Here is an 18,778-nt window from a genome sequence, read left to right as displayed (position 1 = left end):
TAGGAATTTGCAATATGACTTAGAAAATTAGGCAAAAATATACATAGAAGGACTCTTAAAAAGAGGAAAAGAAACTCTTAAAAGGTTCAAGAATAATGAATGTAAGGTTAATAGAAGGTGATAAAATAACTGAAAACCTGCATTCCTAAAAAGATACTAACTGGAATAATCTACAAAAGACTATTGCGGATAGGTTGGTAAGTTGCAATACAAGCTATTTTCAAGACAATATATAAATCAACATGACAAAGTAAATAACAATTCACTTTGAATATTAGCATTTAAAGCAAGGAATGAACCACAGTGATAAAGAAAGCTAATCTCCTGCAAATGCTTCTCTGGCACCTTGACTTGGTTCTTTCTAGCTGAACTCCAGAATTAGGAAGTACTGTAAGTTTTGAAAAGAGGGCAGGGGATAACATTTGCAGAGAATAATTGATGGAAATGGGTAGGCTACAGTACCATGCTTCCACCACTGATTCTCTTCTGAAAATACAAATTTGACAACACTTTGCCAGGTTTTGCCTTGCCCCATTGCCCCAATATTTCTATATAAATGTACTTCAGGATCATGGCCTTAAACTATTTTGTATGATTTTTTTTTGTACTAGAGTTGTGTGGCTCCAATTTCAAAATATGTTGAAGGCATCTACTACTGTGTGAAGTTGCCACTTGATGTGGAGCTCTTGTCACTGAATGACAGTATTTTTATGGAATGTTTCTCAGGATTGCGATAACACTATGTGCAATATGCTTTTATTCTATCGAATATCTAGAGTTTGTGTTGTTGGGAGTGCAGTGGTAAAAATGTTATTTGTTCATTTTGCTTTAAGTTATAATTTTCAGAGAGAAAGTGAAGATTTTTTTAACTGAAGAAGAGGGAATGGTGCTTTTAATGTAGAAGAAGAATGTTTCCTTTTCATTGAAAAGTCTGGTGATGAGTTCTGCTAAAGTATATTGCAGACTGGGCTTTTCCCACTTTTGATGACAACATATGTAACAAGACAAAATGGGAAATGTTTTTGTATGGATTTTCTTTCCTTCTTAGATTTTCTTTCCTTGTTTGACAAACATCTTTGTCAAAAAGAGTATCTGGGCTTTACCTTTGATGCATTTATATACAACTTTTTAACTATAGCATGTAAGCAGAAAGTAGCCAATGGTGTGAAAACCACCGGAGAAGCTCAAGCTTATAGAATTCGGCCTGATTATTTCATGACGTCCTGTAAAGAAGGTGTTTCTGTGTATTGACATTTTTTGTTTCTATCTTAAGAAAGTTTATTGAATAAAAAGCACAAAACATTAATGGGCTTGTCTACTTTTGGGTGCTCATAATCTTCATAGGCTCTACTACACCCTTTAATCAAATGTCCCCAGGTCTTTCCATACCTGTTACAGAGCTTCATAGTAATAAGAGACAAACATTCAATTAATCTATTAAATTTAGAGGCTACCCAATGACTCTAGTGATTTACCCTGCAGAAAGTAATAATAAGACCATCCACTTCAGGAAGAAACACGCAACATGCCAAATATGTAATGAAAGACTGAACAAGAGAACAGTCAAGTTTTCAAAGGGTGGGAGACATGGGTCTCTGGGCAATGCTGCTCGAGAAAGCATCCGACACAATAGAGAAGGCCTCTAAATCTACTAATTTATTGATGAAGCAAGGTTTCTTTTGATGATGCTGAACATGCGCAAGATTGCCATTGCAAAGGTACACACCATGCAGCATACCATATCCTAGGAGGACCACTTCTTGACCTCTTTTAGCATCTGATTAATTCCACTTTGCAAACAGACTTCAAGAATTCACGAGTCACTTGTAATTGAAAAGAATTGAGTTGCTTTCCAATTTAGTTTCCTGAAAGGAGTTCTCAATTATGCAAATAAGGAATTAAATTCCACTTATAGCTGATGAGAACAAAGGAATCTCAGCACTGCATCAGAGCAGTTTTTAAAAAGAATGCAAAGCCTTCTCTCCTTTCACGTATATTTGCAGCTCAGAATTTTTACTCAAAAACATTATTAAACACTAATTTTTATTAGCTTACTGAAGTTAGCATCTGTTCATCTTGTTGCAATCAGTTGTACATTACATCACTGAATAGCTCATTAATATAAAAAACTAGTGCCTGAATATGAGCAGGGAGTGGGGAGAGATACGGGTACACTTTCCTGAACCCTGTAGAGTCATGAAGCTTTGCTTACATGGTGTCCCTACTTTCAGGAGATAAAAGGAAGAATTGCTATATTGTCAGCTATGAAAATTTTTATGAAAAATTATGTCCCATCTAAAAGGGTTCCAAGTGTGAGGTTTGTTGGAGCCAACTAGTAGCCAACTAGTGTTGTTGTTAGCCGCCCTGAGTCCTTCGGGAGATATGTCGGCATATAAGTCCCAATGAATGAATGAATGAATGAATGAATGAATGAATGAATGAATGAATGAATGAATGAAAATAAATAAATAAATAAAACAAAACAAAACACGGGATTGACTTTCTGACCGATCCAGACACCCATCTGTATACAGTGTCTGTGTACTCCATTCTAGGACATTTCACTTGAGAGGAATTTTATTTTTCCTTATGTGGCATGTTATTTTTCAAGAACTCTAAAACTGATAATTCCTTGTACGAATGGAGATTGATGAGGGGCAAAGACTGAGAGGCGGTGCAAATTACATAGAGCTTTCCTTTTCCCAAGGTGTAGCTGTAAATTCAACTTTGGCAGCCAGAAATGTAAGAAGGCAAAGGACAACCATCTGATAACATTTTATCCAACAAAGAATTGTTCTATAGCATTTGGTTCATGACATTTGAAAAAACAGGAGCTAGAAAAGGTAATTCCAGAAGATGGCAGGAATATCCTGAATTTCATCTCAAGCACTGAGCTTCCTAGAAAGAAGAGTTGCCAAGAGATTACTTTATTGGGAACCCAACCAGTTATGTTCTTTCTTTTTTCCATAATAGTTATTTCCTGAGGGGAAATTAAAGCAATGCTTTATGTTAGCAAAAAAAAATGAAGATAGGAACAAAATGTGAAGAAGATACATTGCAATCTCAATGCATGAAAAAAGCATACAGCATAAAGCATTCTACTGCTGAGGATAGCATATTCAAAATACAATATCAACAGCAGGAAAGCACACATGGGACTCTGGTTCAAGTGCTTGGATTGTTTGCCTAGCCACTTTTCCAATTAAATCCCTAGATTGATGTGACACCCCATAATAAGTTACGGATCAGATACACAGATGAATTGTCCCTGGCTGTGATGTAGCATAATTACATCTAACACCAGGACAGGGAGGAAGGCATTTGTACTCTGCCCGCCCCCTCAAAAAAAATAATACTTGGGTCCTGACCAGATAAATGCTGAAGTGTCTACATACTTACATCCTGAGTTTAGATTGAAGGCAATGTGGTAATCAGTCAAGAAGCTAATTCAGTAGAAAACTCTGAACTAACAATAGTATTTCATATCTGAAAAAAGCTCAGGGTTATATATACGTTTCTACTAGAAAAAGAACGTGACTGGATTTACACATCACACTAAACCATACAATGCACTGATAAGCAAACTGGATTCTTCTAACTTACAAAACTTAGTAATACTTGGAAGCTGATGGGGCCAGAATTCATTTTATTTTAATGTTAATTCTATTTACCTTTGGTAAGCGTGAGTTACAGTAAGGACATCTGACAAAGTACTCTGAACTTTTATCAACCTCTAGTATGGACTGAGCAATTTTTTTAGTCATGAGAAGTTTAGCTTTTTGGCCAGCACTTTCCTAACCAGGGGGAATTAAACAGATGCCTCACGTGTTCTGACCTGTGTGAAACATACAGATCAAAATATCTGATATATTTATAAATTCTGTTTTCATATATTCAAATACAAAAAAATGGAATTTCTCAAGAGGAATCGGACACATACTTAAACTAAGGTATCACTTGAATTGTGATCATGTCGGATCCTTTTGTGCTGAAATTCAGTTTTCTCTGACAACCCACACAAATATACTTAGGCCCACAGTTAATGTTCAAAGCTTTTAATCAGGCAAAAATTTCTTTTTTTCACGTTTCTTGAACGCTGTTGGTGATTTTTTTTTCTACAGTGGAAGGTAAACAATTTCTTTGCATTAAAATTATGATTGCTCACTATGTGAATCGACCATCTTCCTTCCCCACCACTGAAAGTATTTAAATAATATTTTTAGTCTCAACTGCTTGTCAATGCCAAGAAACAAATATAGAAGGAAATTAAAGGTAACAGTGTTCCATGCGCCTTTGGCATCTAGTCATGCTGGCCACATGATCACGGAGACGTCCTTGGACAAGCGCTGGCTCTTCGGCTTTGAAACAAAGATGAGCACTGGCCCCTAGAGTTGGAAACGACTAGCACACATGTGCGGGGGAACCTTTACTTTTACTTCACCTTCAAATTTGATTTGCTCTAAGCAGCCACAGAAGATATTAGCATAAGTGTATTCAAAGCTGAAAACAAAGTGAATTGTCCTGTATTTAGAATGTGGAATTAGACTTGACACTGTTCTTCTGCAGCTTGGTGGTGGGATTTTTTTTTGTTGTTGTTGTTATAGTTGATTGGGAGGTTGTATGTGCTAGCTGGGAAGCTTCCTTTTTGGTGCACTGTCTAGGCCAGGGGTGTCAAACTCAATTTCATTGAGGGCCGCATCAGCATTGCAGTTGCCCTCAGGGGGCCGGGTGGGTGTGGCCTGGGTGGGTGTGGCCTACTGGGTGGGCGTGGCTAGTGCGCGTATGGCCTACTGGGTGGGCATGGCCAGCTCTACATTGTTCTCATCAAGGGTGCCTATGGGGGCCTGGGCAGGAGTGGGACAGATCTGAGGGTCTCTGGCAGGAGGAGGGTCTCTGGGCCAGGGCCAAGGCAATGGGGGCCGTTCCCTCACTGTTTCCAGGATGGCTTCGCGGGCCGCATGAAACCACTTCGCGGGCCAAATCCGGCCCCCGGGCCTTGTGTTTGACATGTCTGGTCTAGGCAGTGAGAAATAGACAAAGTACTTACTTCTTGTCTGAGTTGGAGCACCTTCTCCAAGAGAGGATAAGTGGGGTTTGGTGGGGGAGGAGCAGGAATGGGGGAGGAGGGAGAGAAACCAGTAGCTGTGTAAAGGTGCAATAGAGCAAATCTTTCCATGCAGCCTGGTGGAATGACAGCGAAAAGCCTTAATTTCAAATGGAAATGTGGCAGCATCTATATAGGAAAGCAGGAGTTTAAAGGATTTGCACATTTTGAGCTACTAGTTGGAACACATGCCCAGACGTGGTTGCTAAGTGACACAGTGTAAGACTGAGCTTCAACACATGGCTTTCCTGTCACAGAGAGGGTGGTGTTTGATTTTACCTTGGCTTGTCTTCCAAAAATGCAAAAGGACAGCAGAAAATCACTGGGTGATTCCTCTGAGTAAGAGGATGCTAATCATTGTGCTCTGCGGTATTTTGTATATCAAGGAAGTCAAATCATATTTGGCTTCCAGTGTGAATCATAACAGACTGAAGACGTCTCCACAAACAAGTGGAGACAACAATCACTGTGAAGAATGAAGGATCAGCGAGTGGATTAGTCCTTTGTATTTCTCCAGAGAAGGGAAGATGGGAGATCACCCACAAGTGCTCTGAATAGCAGCTATGAGGAAAGCATAAAACAGCACCAGGAGCCAGGGAATATGACAGCTTAGCTCTCAACATCTGCAGAGCCTTTTATAATAATACTAAGCCAGGCAAACTCATTTAAATCACATCTGGAAATATTTAATTTAAGTACTTTATGGATATTAGAGGCCATCAAAACAGCAAGCTTAATGTGACATCTGACATGTTTTACCTTCTTTTTTGAATTTACGTAATGTTGAACACTTAAGAAGTTAAAACAATATACAATTGGCAAAAAGAAAAAAAGAATGTTGATTTGTTTTAAACCAATTAAGAGATTTGACATATTGATTATTTTTGTTGTAAGATTTGAAAAGCAAGTATATAATTAAATAATATAATCATGGGAAACAACTGAAATAGAATTAAACCCATATTAGGAACTGAGGTTTGATGAAGGTTACAAATGGACACAAGAGAAAACTAAAGGACCAGAGAGAAAAGAGTTAAAATGGCTAAGCCAGCTATAACTTTTTCTAATCTTAAAAATTATTTTGAACATAGACTAAAATATTGGTAACTAATATCTTAGAAGGATACAGGTTTCAATGGATAAACTTTTAGATGATGACATTTTGAAAATCTTTGGCTGTTATGCAGAGTCTGAATGCATGGAAGACAAGAAAATTGAGATTACTAAAATGGGAATACAAAAGACAAATTTAAAAAAATCACCTGTTCATAATATTGTGAGATGAAAAAAGAAGCTGTAGAGACTAGGTCAGGGGTCGGCAACCTAAAAAAGGAAAAGAGCCACCGGGAACCAGTTCCATCACAAATTAAAAAAACTGGGAGCCGCGCGTGTGTGTCCATGCACGCGCATGCGCAAAAAAACGGTTTTTTGCGCATGTGCGGACGCACGCGGTTGCCATTTTTTTAAAAGTGAGATGGAACCGGTTCCCGGTTCTGCAAAGCTGCCGCTTTCGGCAGCTTTGCAGACGGGCCGCGGCAGCGTCCTCAAAGAGCGACGCCGCGGCCCGTTCGCGCGGAGGTACGCGCGCACCTCTCCAAAGGTTTGGGGAGGTGCGCGCGCAGCTCCGCCCATTCGGGGAGGTGCGCGCGCACCTCTCGGAACGGGCCGCGGCGTCGCTCTTTCAGGAAGCTGCCGTGGCCCATCTGCAAAGCTGCCGCTTTCGGCAGCTTTGCAGACGGGCCGCGGCAGCTTCCTCAAAGAACAACGCCGCGGCCCGTTCGCGCGGAGGTACGCGCGCACCTCTCCAAAGGTTTGGGGAGGTGCGCGCGCAGCTCTGCCCATTCGGGGAGGTGCGCGCGCACCTCTCCAAACGGGCGGTGCCACTCTCCATTTGGAGAGGTGCGCGCGCACCACTGCCCGTTCGAAGAGGTGCGCGCGCACCGGGCGGCTGGGAGCCGCAGGAGACGGCTCGAAGAGCCGCATGCGGCTCCGGAGCCGCGGGTTGCCGACCCGTGGACTAGGTGATTCGTAGGATCACAGCTTCTCATCACCATATTCACTTCTCAAATAGTCACCAATGACCATATTCATTATGAAGGGGAAAATATTTCACCATGTTCACTGTTGTTTGTCTGTATTGCCTATACTGGCATGCAAAGCTGGCTTCTGTCATAGTCAACAAACACTGTGAGACCTCAAGCTAGCTGGAACACATGAAACAATTGAGACACTATTTTGTAATTGGAACAGTGCAAGCTAGCACTGAGATATGGCATACAGTGTTAAAAAGGTAAGATTTGTAATAGTAGCTATGATGATTGTGTCAATGTCCTCTAGTTAGTAATATTGAAGGCTTTCTTTCAAGTTATATGATTAATTGAAACACTGCACGTACAGTAACCACTTATATTAAATGAACACAAGTCATTGTTCTTCAGCTCTATAGAGAGAGACCAGCTCACATTGCTATAAATAATTGTTTGTGCTTGTTTGTTTATAACCGTTTATATTAGAAGGTTTATAAAAGCCACCCTTCACACACCACACATTATGCTCCAAAATACGTTTGTGGCTGGAAACACAGAATGTACTAAGTCAAAATATAATTTGCTTGGTTTTGCCATAGTGTGTGGTGGAAAGCCGGCCACAGTATGATGGTGAAAAATGTTCACTCTTTATCATATGTATTATGGGAAGTTCCACATAACAAAGCCTGAAATCTTTTTTTTTTAATCCCATTTATATCCCGCCCTTCTCCGAAGACTCAGGGCGGCTTACACTCTAAGCACAAATCAATGTGTTTAGCAAATCTTGCTCAGCTTTATTAGGAATAGTTAGATAATAATTCAAGATTCCACCAATATGATATACCGTATAGAGGGAAGGGAAAAACCAATAGAGCAGTTACGCATAGGAAGTAAAATATGTCTTTTATTTGTTTGCAAAGCAAATACAAACTTAGAAAAGATTTATCACTTTATATAACTTGGTACATTTTCCAATATGGCTAAGGACTGGATTTTTTCTTCTCCAAGAAACTTCTTATGACAGCTTTTTACTGATTCTCTTGAAGGTTATATCAGCAACTGTAGAAACCTTAAAGAATTAATAAATTTATTAAATAAATTTTAAAAAACATTTCGTTGAATCTACAGAGTAATATCTGTATATCTACTGCATATATGCAAGCCATCCTGAGTCACTGAGAGTGAGCAGGGCAGCCACATACATTTTAATAAATGAATAAATCTATATCTAGTAGCATCTTTTCATTCTGACATGTACAGCTGAAGGCTTTCTTCTTCTGCAGCTATTAATGATCTAGAAATTCTGCATTAGCTCTATATGGATGAGCAGGTGAATTAAATCCATCCTCAAGGTGTTTTAGAAAAGCCAATTTCAAAACTCTCCATTGCTGCACCTTAATTCATACAGGTATCCTTATTTCCTAGAACCTCTGGTTATAAAAAAGGGGATTTGTGGAAATCCAGGCCAAGACTTGATAAAGGATCTTAAGAAAACTTAAGAAACTCTGGGTAAATCAGCTGTTTTTATCCCCACACATAGCAAACATCTTTTTTTAAAAAAATATTTATTCATATGTTGCATTTTCATATTTTTATTTTCAGCAAGTGATAGACTACTTTGGCTACACTAGGTACATGGAAGGAGGCTATTAAGTTAAAAAAAATCTGCCTACAAAGCATGAATTTAGCCCTCCTCACTCACCCCTTGTTCTTTGATTTACTGATCCATTTACTGCAACTATAAAGAAAGGTAATGGTTGCCCTTGTCCAGACGTGTCTACTCTAGCCGGTGGTGCTCATCTCCATTTCTAAGCCAAAGGAGAAACATTATCTGAAGACATTTCTGGGGTCATGTGGCCAGCATGACTATACACTGAGGCTCACAAAATGCTGTGAACTTCCCATCAAAGTGATACCTATTTATCTACTCACAATTGTATCCTCTCAAACTGCTAGCTGGGCAGAAGCTGGGGCACATATCAAGAGCTCACCCGGATGTGTGACATCGGGCCTTGTACCGGGGCTGTCAGCTTTCCAACTGATAAGCTCAACGTATTTAACTGCTGAGCGACCACGACCTCACTGCAAATATATTGAGACAACTGTCTAGAGTTGTGCAATACTCCAGATTTGAACTCAAAAAGGTTCTTCAGTACTAAGGACAAAGAACCAGGGCTTAACTCTAATGCAAAAGAGTTTTTTTTCCTGAAAAGGGTATGTGGAGAGGGCAGCCAGACTTCTCTGGAAAAGATGCAGCAGCTTTCAGGAGTTGAAGAGAGGTGCTCACTTCCCTGCAAAATGGAGGTGTTTTTTTTATCTTGGAATCAGCATTGCTATACAATCCTATTATTGCTCCTTCCAGCAACATTAATATTGAGTTAGTTTTCATGTTAATATATTTCTGTACAGTCTTTTTGACATCACACGTTCCAACCTCAAAGAGTTATTTTCCAAGATTTACCTCAATAAGTTTATCCCCAGCGAGCTCCGCAGTATAATGGTAGTTTGGGAAGTCAGCAATCACTTTGCCATTTTCCTTTCTAAGTATTGCCTGAAACAGATTGGCATGTGTTAGTTGTCATGTTGACTGAAGTTCATTCAATAGCATTTAGATCAAAGACTTCTTGGGCAGGATGAATCTTCCCTGGGACTGAAAATAGCTTTGATCACAAAATATATCTGATAACAACTCTAAACTATAGCTAGAAATAACCTAGTAAGCACTTAGCGCTTGTTCAGGCAGTTGCTGGATCTTATTTTAGCAACCATGTTCAGGTACCAAAAACAAAAATACAATCCTAATGCACCATTTAATACGTTAGCAGAGATGAGTGATAGAAGGTTGCTTCTGCTAGCTTAAAATGGGGGGAGGGTATATTAGCTGAGTATACTAAATAAAATTTAAAGCATGGTCTGACCCTCAAGAAGTTTTTCCATTGATTTTAGGGAGAGAGTCAACCTTGTTTGTTACTCTCATTTGCTGAAACTAAGGAGATTTAAGAAGGGCTGGATTTTTAAATTAATGACGTATATATTATCTGTTTGTTATATTTATCCAAGCCTACCCTCAAGAGCTAATCTATATACTGAAGCTATATAGAGAACCTCATTTTTTTCCTACAATGTATTATAACTGCTTATGTCCTACAATATTTGGTCACAAAACGGTTCCTTGGAACTCCAGACCAAGAATTTATACAAATCTTTATAGCCTTATAAAATGGGTTGAGGAGCAAAGACTGCCCCCAAATCACTAGTTTCTATGACTGAGGATCGACTTGTGCATTTGGGTCGACACGTTCCTTCTCCAACACCATACCTCCTGATTTACACTTTCATATTTTTTGGAAAAGACTACAAGTATTTCAGAACAGCGAAATGGGGGTAAATGGAACAACTTTTCATCTCTTGGTTGCCTCCTTTATAGGAGACATCTGCTACATGAACTGGAACATGAAGAAAAATGAGCAGAGATGCCACTATTCTCTCCACTTGGAAAGCTATCATTTGGGGGGGGGGGGAACAGAGCCATCCAAAATTAAATGTATGATTTTCATATTTTTGATATACAGTATTTTTAAGTATGTAGAAATACTGTGTATGTTCAGCCTGTGGTTTTGATATCTGCTAACTTTCTTTCTTACCTTACTGATCTGCTAACTTGGTTTTGACTTATTTAACATTCACATCTGCTACATTTATTCCACTATTATCACATTTATATAATAGCAGGAAGCTGTTTCCAAGTAATTGGTGTTTTCTAGGTTCTTCCATTGTACTTCTAGATTTATCTAAATTTGTAGATCCTCCATGGTGTTCTATAGCAGGGGTACTCAACCTTGGCAACTTTAAGACTTGTGGACTTCAACTCCCAGAATTCCCCAGCCAGCAAAGCTGGCTGAGGAATTCTGAGAGTTGAAGTCCACAAGTCTTAAAGTTGCCAAAGTTGAGGACCCCTGTTCTATAGGTAATGCTAACTTCTGCAATTGGGTAAAAGGTAGGAAGGATATAGATTCAGATAGGATGACTTCAAGAGGCACAAAATAGTTTGTTGGTGATCATTCGAGCATTTCTATTTTCTCAAGATCGTACTGATCCTTTTTTCTCCTAGCAAACTATAGGAAATCAATGATTTCACCCAATGCTGGGCAAAGGTGTGGGAAGTATAACCTTGCTTTCTATACTGATTTTAGCAAACTGTAGGAAGATGTGGAAAGCAATCTCTGCAAGTCATACATTAACCTTCTTGCAAATTATGATTTCTGCTGTAAGAAATAAGCCACATTAAATAAGGAATTGTGGAAAAAGTTGGCCAGTCAAGTTTCCTTCCTCCTAGTTCTCCTGCTCATAATTGGTTTTCTGCTGTCATTAGTTAGGGGAAGCACCGATCTTGTCACCAGCATAGGGAGATCTGTAGCATTACTTTCTGCAACCAGGGATTCTATAGAGGTCATTAATTATCCATATCTAAGGCAGAACTATGAGCATCCTAATCCAACCAAATGCTATTTTCATTCTTGCTTTCATAGAGCTGTTTGATCACTACTGGAAAGAAAAAAAATACAAATTAATTATACAAACTGGATTGGATTTAATAATAGCCATAAAAATCGCTGGCATTGGACCTCCAAAAGTTCAGTTGGTTTCATACAGACTGCACTTATTATAAATAAATCTGGATCCAAACAGTGTGCTAAAGAAACAGAAACATTATTGTACCAAAACTGCAGTACAGTACTCTGAGCCTTTCCCCATTTGCCATAGCGCAAATACAGTATATCCTAGCAACCTCTTTTTTCTGACATGATTTCATGATCTTACCTTCATCTCACCCCAGCCTATTTCTACAGCAACTTAAAGTCATCTATACCATTCCATAGCTAAAATAGTATTTTTTTTTTCCTTTAGCCAACAAGCTGGAGCACTTTACCATGGGTACAATTTAATGCAATTCAAACTGATGTCACAGTCAAGCAGTGGTGTACTGGAGCTGGCACATAAAAACTGATTGTTGCATTTTCTGGAATTTTGCAAGCTGGTTGAGAGCAGAGCTGACCCACAATGCCAATCACCAGTTTGTTGGCTATCAGGGAAGCGGTAAAGGACCCAGTTGTTATACATTTATTGGCACATCACTACATTCAGCTGATTCCTGAGAATGAGATTATTGTGGCATTCAGTTATCTGCAGGCACACCCCATCCCTCCAATGCATGGGTACTGGTTTTCCAGGGTCACTTGGCTTTGGACAACCAAATTCACTAATCCCTACTCGAAGAGTACCGTATACCTGTACAGGCTGCCCCATTTCCTGGCACGGTGCCTATGATAAAATATGGATTGGCAGTGAGGGCTGCCAATGTTGTGCTGATATATTTTTCTGCTGTCTGAGGAATGTATGGGTAGCATTTTTATCATGGCCAAGAGAAATAGTCTTCTGTCAGTAGAGTCTGAAGTAATTAGGATGGGTAGATGGGTAAAAAAGAAAATTCAAACGTACATGATAGCAAATTTGGAACCCTAACAATTTTTGCTCATGTTTCAAAGTTCATAAACACTTAAGATCAGGACCAGGAACGTCAGGAAACAGGGTTGTCTAAATCTGCAAAATAGAGGTCATGGTGCCAACCATTTGCCTACCTTGAATTTTTTGCCTCCTACTGTCTCCATTTCTGATTCTGTGCCAATAACAAACTTATTACTCAAGATATGCCCTCCTGGATAAATCTGGGACCAAGTGAATTCATCATTATTCTGTACTATTTCAGTAATGATTTTGAAATTTCTTCCTTTCTCAATTGCATCATGAGGAAGACCTAAGAGAAAGTGAATAAGAATCAGTTGTTAATCAACACTGTACCTATTAATTGTTTATCAGGGTCCATAAAAGTGCTGTTGTTTAATTGCTTTCTTTTTTCCCTAGAAAGTTAGGGGGTTTTTCCCCTGAATTTACATTTATCTTGAATTCATATTTATAGATAGTAATGAAATGTCACCTTTCCTATATGGGACACTTGTCCCTAAAAGTATTGCTTTTGGTAGAGCCAACTTGTTATATTTTATGATTATAAATCTATAAAAAAGCAACTGCCCAATCAGTAGCCACAATACATGTCTGCAGCCTTTCCTGTCTGCTGATGAAACCTTGCTCATAACTTAGTCTAATTTATCTGAGAAAGAAGATAGTGCAAGTTTTTGAATTACAAAAATTTGTATTACAAAAAAAGCTGTCAGAAAAAATCCTACAGATACTGTGGGATTCTCCACTACTGATGTATATTTTGTCCTCATCCACCACTATGCCCCCAAAATACCATACCATTAAAATTTTAAAAGTTTGCACGTTATTTTACTAGAAGACCCTAGATAAAGTTAATGTGAAGATAATGCTTTTCTCTTGAAATGCACAGGGAAGAACTCCCTGTATCTAGCCAAAGAAATTTATGAAATTTAATTTATGAAAAAGGAAAGATATACATACACACCTATCTGCTTCATAAAGTTGTCATAGTTTTCTTCATTTTCCATTTCATATTTTCCAGTGAAACTCATCTTCTGTAGGAGGGCAGTGAAAAACGTGGCAGAGGAAGTATTGATGAGGAAGATTCTGACTTGGTCCAGGAATGAAAAGCTCCAGTTTATATACAGCTATCTTAATTCACATTACCCACCTGAGCACCCCACAGGTGTCCTCATAGAGTTGTAAAAGGAAGATAATTATTTTAATGACAGGAGTGCAATTTAGCAAGAATCACTCACCCTGGTGTTATTGACCTTGGGTTCATTCTGATAGGTCTGTACTCAGAAATACTGGAAAGTTCTCCCTGAAATATAGCCTAAGTGATAATTTTTTTATTCACTATTTTTTTTTTTATTGAAAAGTTTTAAAAATACAGTTTTCCTTTAAAAAACCCCCTTCCCCCTCCCTCCTCCCCTCCCTACCTCCCCCCTTCCCCCCCCTCCCCCCCTCCCTCCTCCCCCCCACCTCCCCCTAACCCTCCTCCCCCCCCCGGACTTCCCAGAGCTAAATACAAGGTATATATATATAAAAAAGCAATCATAAACAACCATATACTAACAACTATAAATTCTAAAATCCATCACTCTCTAACTTATATAGGATCAAACAAAACTTAGCATTATTAAATATATATAGAAGACAAAATAAAAAAAGAAAAAAGAAAACGAAAGAAGACTTATTCAAATGCTAGATAAAACTTCTTGACCCTATACTTATTCTGGATAAACTCAATCCATTTTCTCCATTCCATAATATAATGTTCTTGCGAGTAATCTTTCAAATAGGCCGAAATCTTCGCCATCTCTGCCAAGTCGGAAACCTTTAAAATCCACTCTTGTATAGTCGGCAGTTCCTCTTTCTTCCAATATTGACCTATCAAAAGTCTTGCTGCCGTAACTAAATTCAACATCAACTTAGAGTCCACAACTGTAGCGTCAACAATTATTCCCAACAAAAAAAATTGCGGACAAAACTTTATCCTCCGTTTAAAAATCTTCTGCATATTCCACCAGACTTTTATCCAAAAAGCCTTGACCTTTTTACATGTCCACCATATGTGAAAATATGTTGCCTCTTCATCACCACACCTCCAACATTTAGGCTGATAATTCGGATACATACTTGCAAGCTTTTTAGGATCTAGATGCCATCTATAAAACATTTTGTAAAAGTTCTCTCTTAAACTTTGAGCTTGAGTGAATTTTACATTCCTCACCCAGATCTTTTCCCACGTGTCCATTGTAATAACTTCCTGAATGTTTTGGGCCCATTTTATCATACAATCCTTAACAAGCTCTGTTTCTGAATCGATCTCTATCAATGCAAGATATATCCGTTTAATATGTGCTGGTCCTTGATTTCTAATTTGCTTTATCAAATTTTCATCAGTCGTTGCAAATCCATTTTTTTGGTCTTCTTTCCACCTGGCCTGTAACTGAATATATTGAAACCAAGTCTGAACAACCTTCTCTTCTCGCAAGAAACTATATGATTTCAAGCACCAAATATTCCTTTCCAAACTTAAAATTTCCTTGTAAGTAGTCTCATCATGTTTGAAACCAGCATGTATATTTTCTATTGCGTGTTTTGGGATTGCCCACAATGGTATCTTGCTGCTTAACTTATGTCTATACTTCTTCCAAACTCTCAGCAATGCCTGTCTTAAAATATGCATCCTAAACACAGTATCTACCTTCTTATCATACAACAAATATGCATGCCAGCCAAACAACAGATCATGGCCCTCAAGATTTAATAACCTCGATTGTGTCAAATTAATCCAATCACTTATTCCTACTAGTGCAGCAGCTTCATAATATAATTTAAAATTAGGCATTTTAAGGCCACCTCTCTCACGAGTATCCTGCATAATCTTAAGTTTAACTCGTGGCTTTTTCCCTGCCCACACAAATTTATTGATACCACGCTGCCATTCCTCCAAGTTAGAGTCTTTCTTAAGAATCGGTATCATTTGAAATAAGAATAAAAATTTGGGCAGGACATTCATTTTCACTGCTGCAATCCGTCCCAACAAAGACAATTGCAATTTTTCCCAACTCTCCAGTTCTTTTTGAATTTTCCCCCATAACTTTTCATAATTATTTTTATATAGCTTTGTATTAGAGGGCGACAAAATCACCCCCAAATATTTAACCCTTTTAACAATCTCAAATCCAGTTAATCCTTCTAGGAGAGCCTTCTGCGAAACTGTCATATTTCTAGGCAAAATTTTAGTTTTCTGTATATTTACTTTAAATCCAGAAACCTTCCCATATTGTGTTATTATCTCCATCAGGTCCACAACAGAGTTCTCTGGCTGGGTCACTGTAACAACCAGATCATCTGCAAATGCTCTCAATCTGTAATCCTGATCTCCAACTTGTATCCCCTTAATTTTTTCCGAATTCCGAATCTTAACCAATAATATCTCTAATGTTAATATAAATAACAAGGGCGATAGCGGACAGCCTTGCCTTGTGCCCTTCTCAATATTACATACTGTTGTCAAACTATTGTTAACTATAATTCGGGCAGTTTGTTTTTGGTATAATGCCCTAATCGGTTGTAAAAATTTTTCCCCAAAATCCATTTTGTCTAAAACTTTCAACAAAAATTGCCAGTTCAATTGATCAAAAGCCTTTTCAGCATCTAAAAAGATTAGCGCAGCAGAGATCTGGTTGTGCCTTTCCAAAAACTCTAACACATCAACTATATGTCTCACATTAGTTTTCATTTGTCTTCCACTAATAAACCCCGTTTGGTCCCCATGAATCACCTGTTGCAGAACCCTCATCAGTCTATTAGCCAAAACCTTAGCAAATATCTTATAATCTGTATTTAAAAGTGATATTGGTCTGTAATTTTTAACTAAAGTAGCATCCTGGTCTTCCTTCGGAATCAAAGAGATAAAAGCTGTTCTCCAAGACGGGGGCACCTTTCCCCCCCTCTGGATTGTCTGGAACAGTTCCTTTAACGGTTTTATCATCTCTAATTGTAAGTTTTTATAATAGGCCGCAGTCAAGCCATCAGTGCCTGGTGCTTTATCCACCTTCAGTTCCTTAATAGCTGTAAAAATTTCTTCTTCTGTAATCAGTTGGTTAATCCCCTCTTTTTGTACTTGCGTAAGAACCGGGATGCTAGCCTTCTCCAAATACGTATCAATATCTTTTGCATTAATGTCCTCTTTAGTATATAATTTCGAATAAAAATCCACAAAGGCATCCTTAATAAGATTCTGTTGATACACAACCCTTCCTTTATGCTCAAACTTATCTATATTAGATGCCCTTTGTTTTTTCCTCAGTCTATAAGCCAACCATCTGCCTTTTTTATTCACTATTATACTTGTTTAAACAAACCAAAATTATACTTTGGCCAATTATGAGAGAAATTTTACAGTGCCATGTTAATCCTCATCCCTTCTTTTTCTTGTTCAACTGTAATTTTAATTTTATTCACTTATAATATAAAATACGAAAATACAAAAGAAAATAAGAAACATAGGTAGGGGAAAGGAGAAAAGTGAAGTGTGAAGGGGAAGGCAAGAAAAAATGTGTTGACTTCCGCCTCCCTCTGTTGCAGTAAAATAAGGCATTAACACTGAACCTCAACTTTTTACATTTCTGTAGTAGTATGAACTAGTCATTTCTATATCAACAAATCAGTCTAAACAGTAAAACCCAAAAATCAAAGTATCATTTTTTCTACCTCAAGCACAAAGTCCAGAAACTGCTCATCCCTTCTTTTTCTTAACCATTTTTTCTGTATCTTTCAAAAACCTTCTAAGGCTAAGCAATCTTTTTTAATTTAGGGGAAAATCTATTTTATCCAGACTAAAAATGTTCTGGAACGTATAGTCTTTGTTTGTGGGGAAAGTGCTCTGACCTGATCATACGTTTTTACATAGTTTGCACCTTGTCCAAACATATTTTTTGTTTAAATGGGAAATAATCATAAATGCATGTAATCTTCTTGTTATGTACTGGGCTTTGGGAATATCACGTGCATTGCTGGAGAACTAACGGTTCTCCAGCAACCCAGACAGGATGTCTCCGGTCCTGCCATTGGTCAACTTTGGGTGGCAAGTATAGCTTCAATCCGATTGGTTAATACCATAGGGCCTGGCTATATATTGAAGCAGGGTGACTCCAATCTCTAAGTACAGTTTCTGCTTAAATAAAGTATGAGTTTGTCTATACTCATCTGCGTGTTCTCGTTCCTTCTCATCAGAGCCCACGACATAATAGTGGCGACGAGGATGGGATCCTGCTTCTCTGCCTGAGGGCTGAAGTCACAAGGGGACGGCATTACTCACTGGAGGGAAGAGGCATCTCCCCCCCACTCTAGCCAGCTAGTAAACTACGCTAGCGGCCGCGTGCTCAGAGGAAGCGTTCCCTGAGACTAGAAGCAGGATTCAACAGCAGCGCAGGAATTGAGGAAAAATGCCAAAGATCGGCAAACTCAGAGAATTTGACATTAAACAACCAGAAGATTGGCCGTCTTACCTCTCACAGGTAGAAAATTACCTACGAGCTAACCAGATAGTAGAGGAAGGCCTTAAAGCTACGACGTTGCTGTGTGTATGTGGGCCAGCGACTTTCAATCTAGCTAAGAACCTCTTTGCACCAATGCCCATCAAAGCAGTATCTTTTGTGGACCTGAAGAAGAAGCTGACCGGGCATTTCCAGCCAAAAATGTCAGAGATGGCCTGGCGGTTTCAATTTGACCGAGTGCAGCTTCCCAGTGAGACAGCATCCGAGTTTATCATGGGCCTAAGGCAGGCCGCACGTCTCTGCAAATTTTCGAATTTAGAGGAGTGCCTGAGAGACCAACTCGTCTGCGGACTGAGAGACAGAACCTTGCAGCAGAGATTATTTGCCAGACCAAATCTCACATTCGCCGAAGCACAAGACGAGGTCATGGCTGATGAAGCAGACGGAGGTGCAGTACAAACAGTACAGCCCACCGAAGCCCCAAAGACAGAAGATTCTGTCCACCACGAGGTCGCCATTTGCAGCAGAGAATCATCAGAAAAAGAGGAACCCGAAATCAACAAGCTCCAGAGACAGTTAAGTGCGCAAAACCGTGGAAATCAACAAAGAGAGAACAATTACAAGGCAGTTCTCTT

The 18,778-nt window shown here is 38.9% G+C and overlaps 1 protein-coding gene across 1 annotated transcript; it reads right to left on the bottom strand.

The window, feature by feature from the left end:
* Window positions 1-8,049: 8,049 nt before the first annotated feature.
* On the bottom strand, window positions 8,050-13,915 carry FABP6 (fatty acid binding protein 6; the record flags this gene model as incomplete). The annotated part of the gene is made up of 5 exons (XM_081316462.1): window positions 8,050-8,200; window positions 9,593-9,682; window positions 12,771-12,946; window positions 13,616-13,737; window positions 13,890-13,915. 5 exons carry the CDS (start codon window positions 13,913-13,915, stop codon window positions 8,147-8,149), a joined length of 468 nt encoding a protein of 155 aa, XP_081172588.1. The 3' UTR covers window positions 8,050-8,146.
* Window positions 13,916-18,778: the final 4,863 nt, after the last annotated feature.

Source organism: Vipera berus (genome assembly GCF_964194415.1).
Source record: "Vipera berus genome assembly, chromosome: 2".
In the NCBI taxonomy this organism is placed as follows: Eukaryota; Metazoa; Chordata; class Lepidosauria; order Squamata; family Viperidae; genus Vipera; species Vipera berus.
The sequence above is the reverse complement of the archived record's forward strand: the minus strand, read 5'-3'. Positions and strand labels throughout refer to the sequence as shown.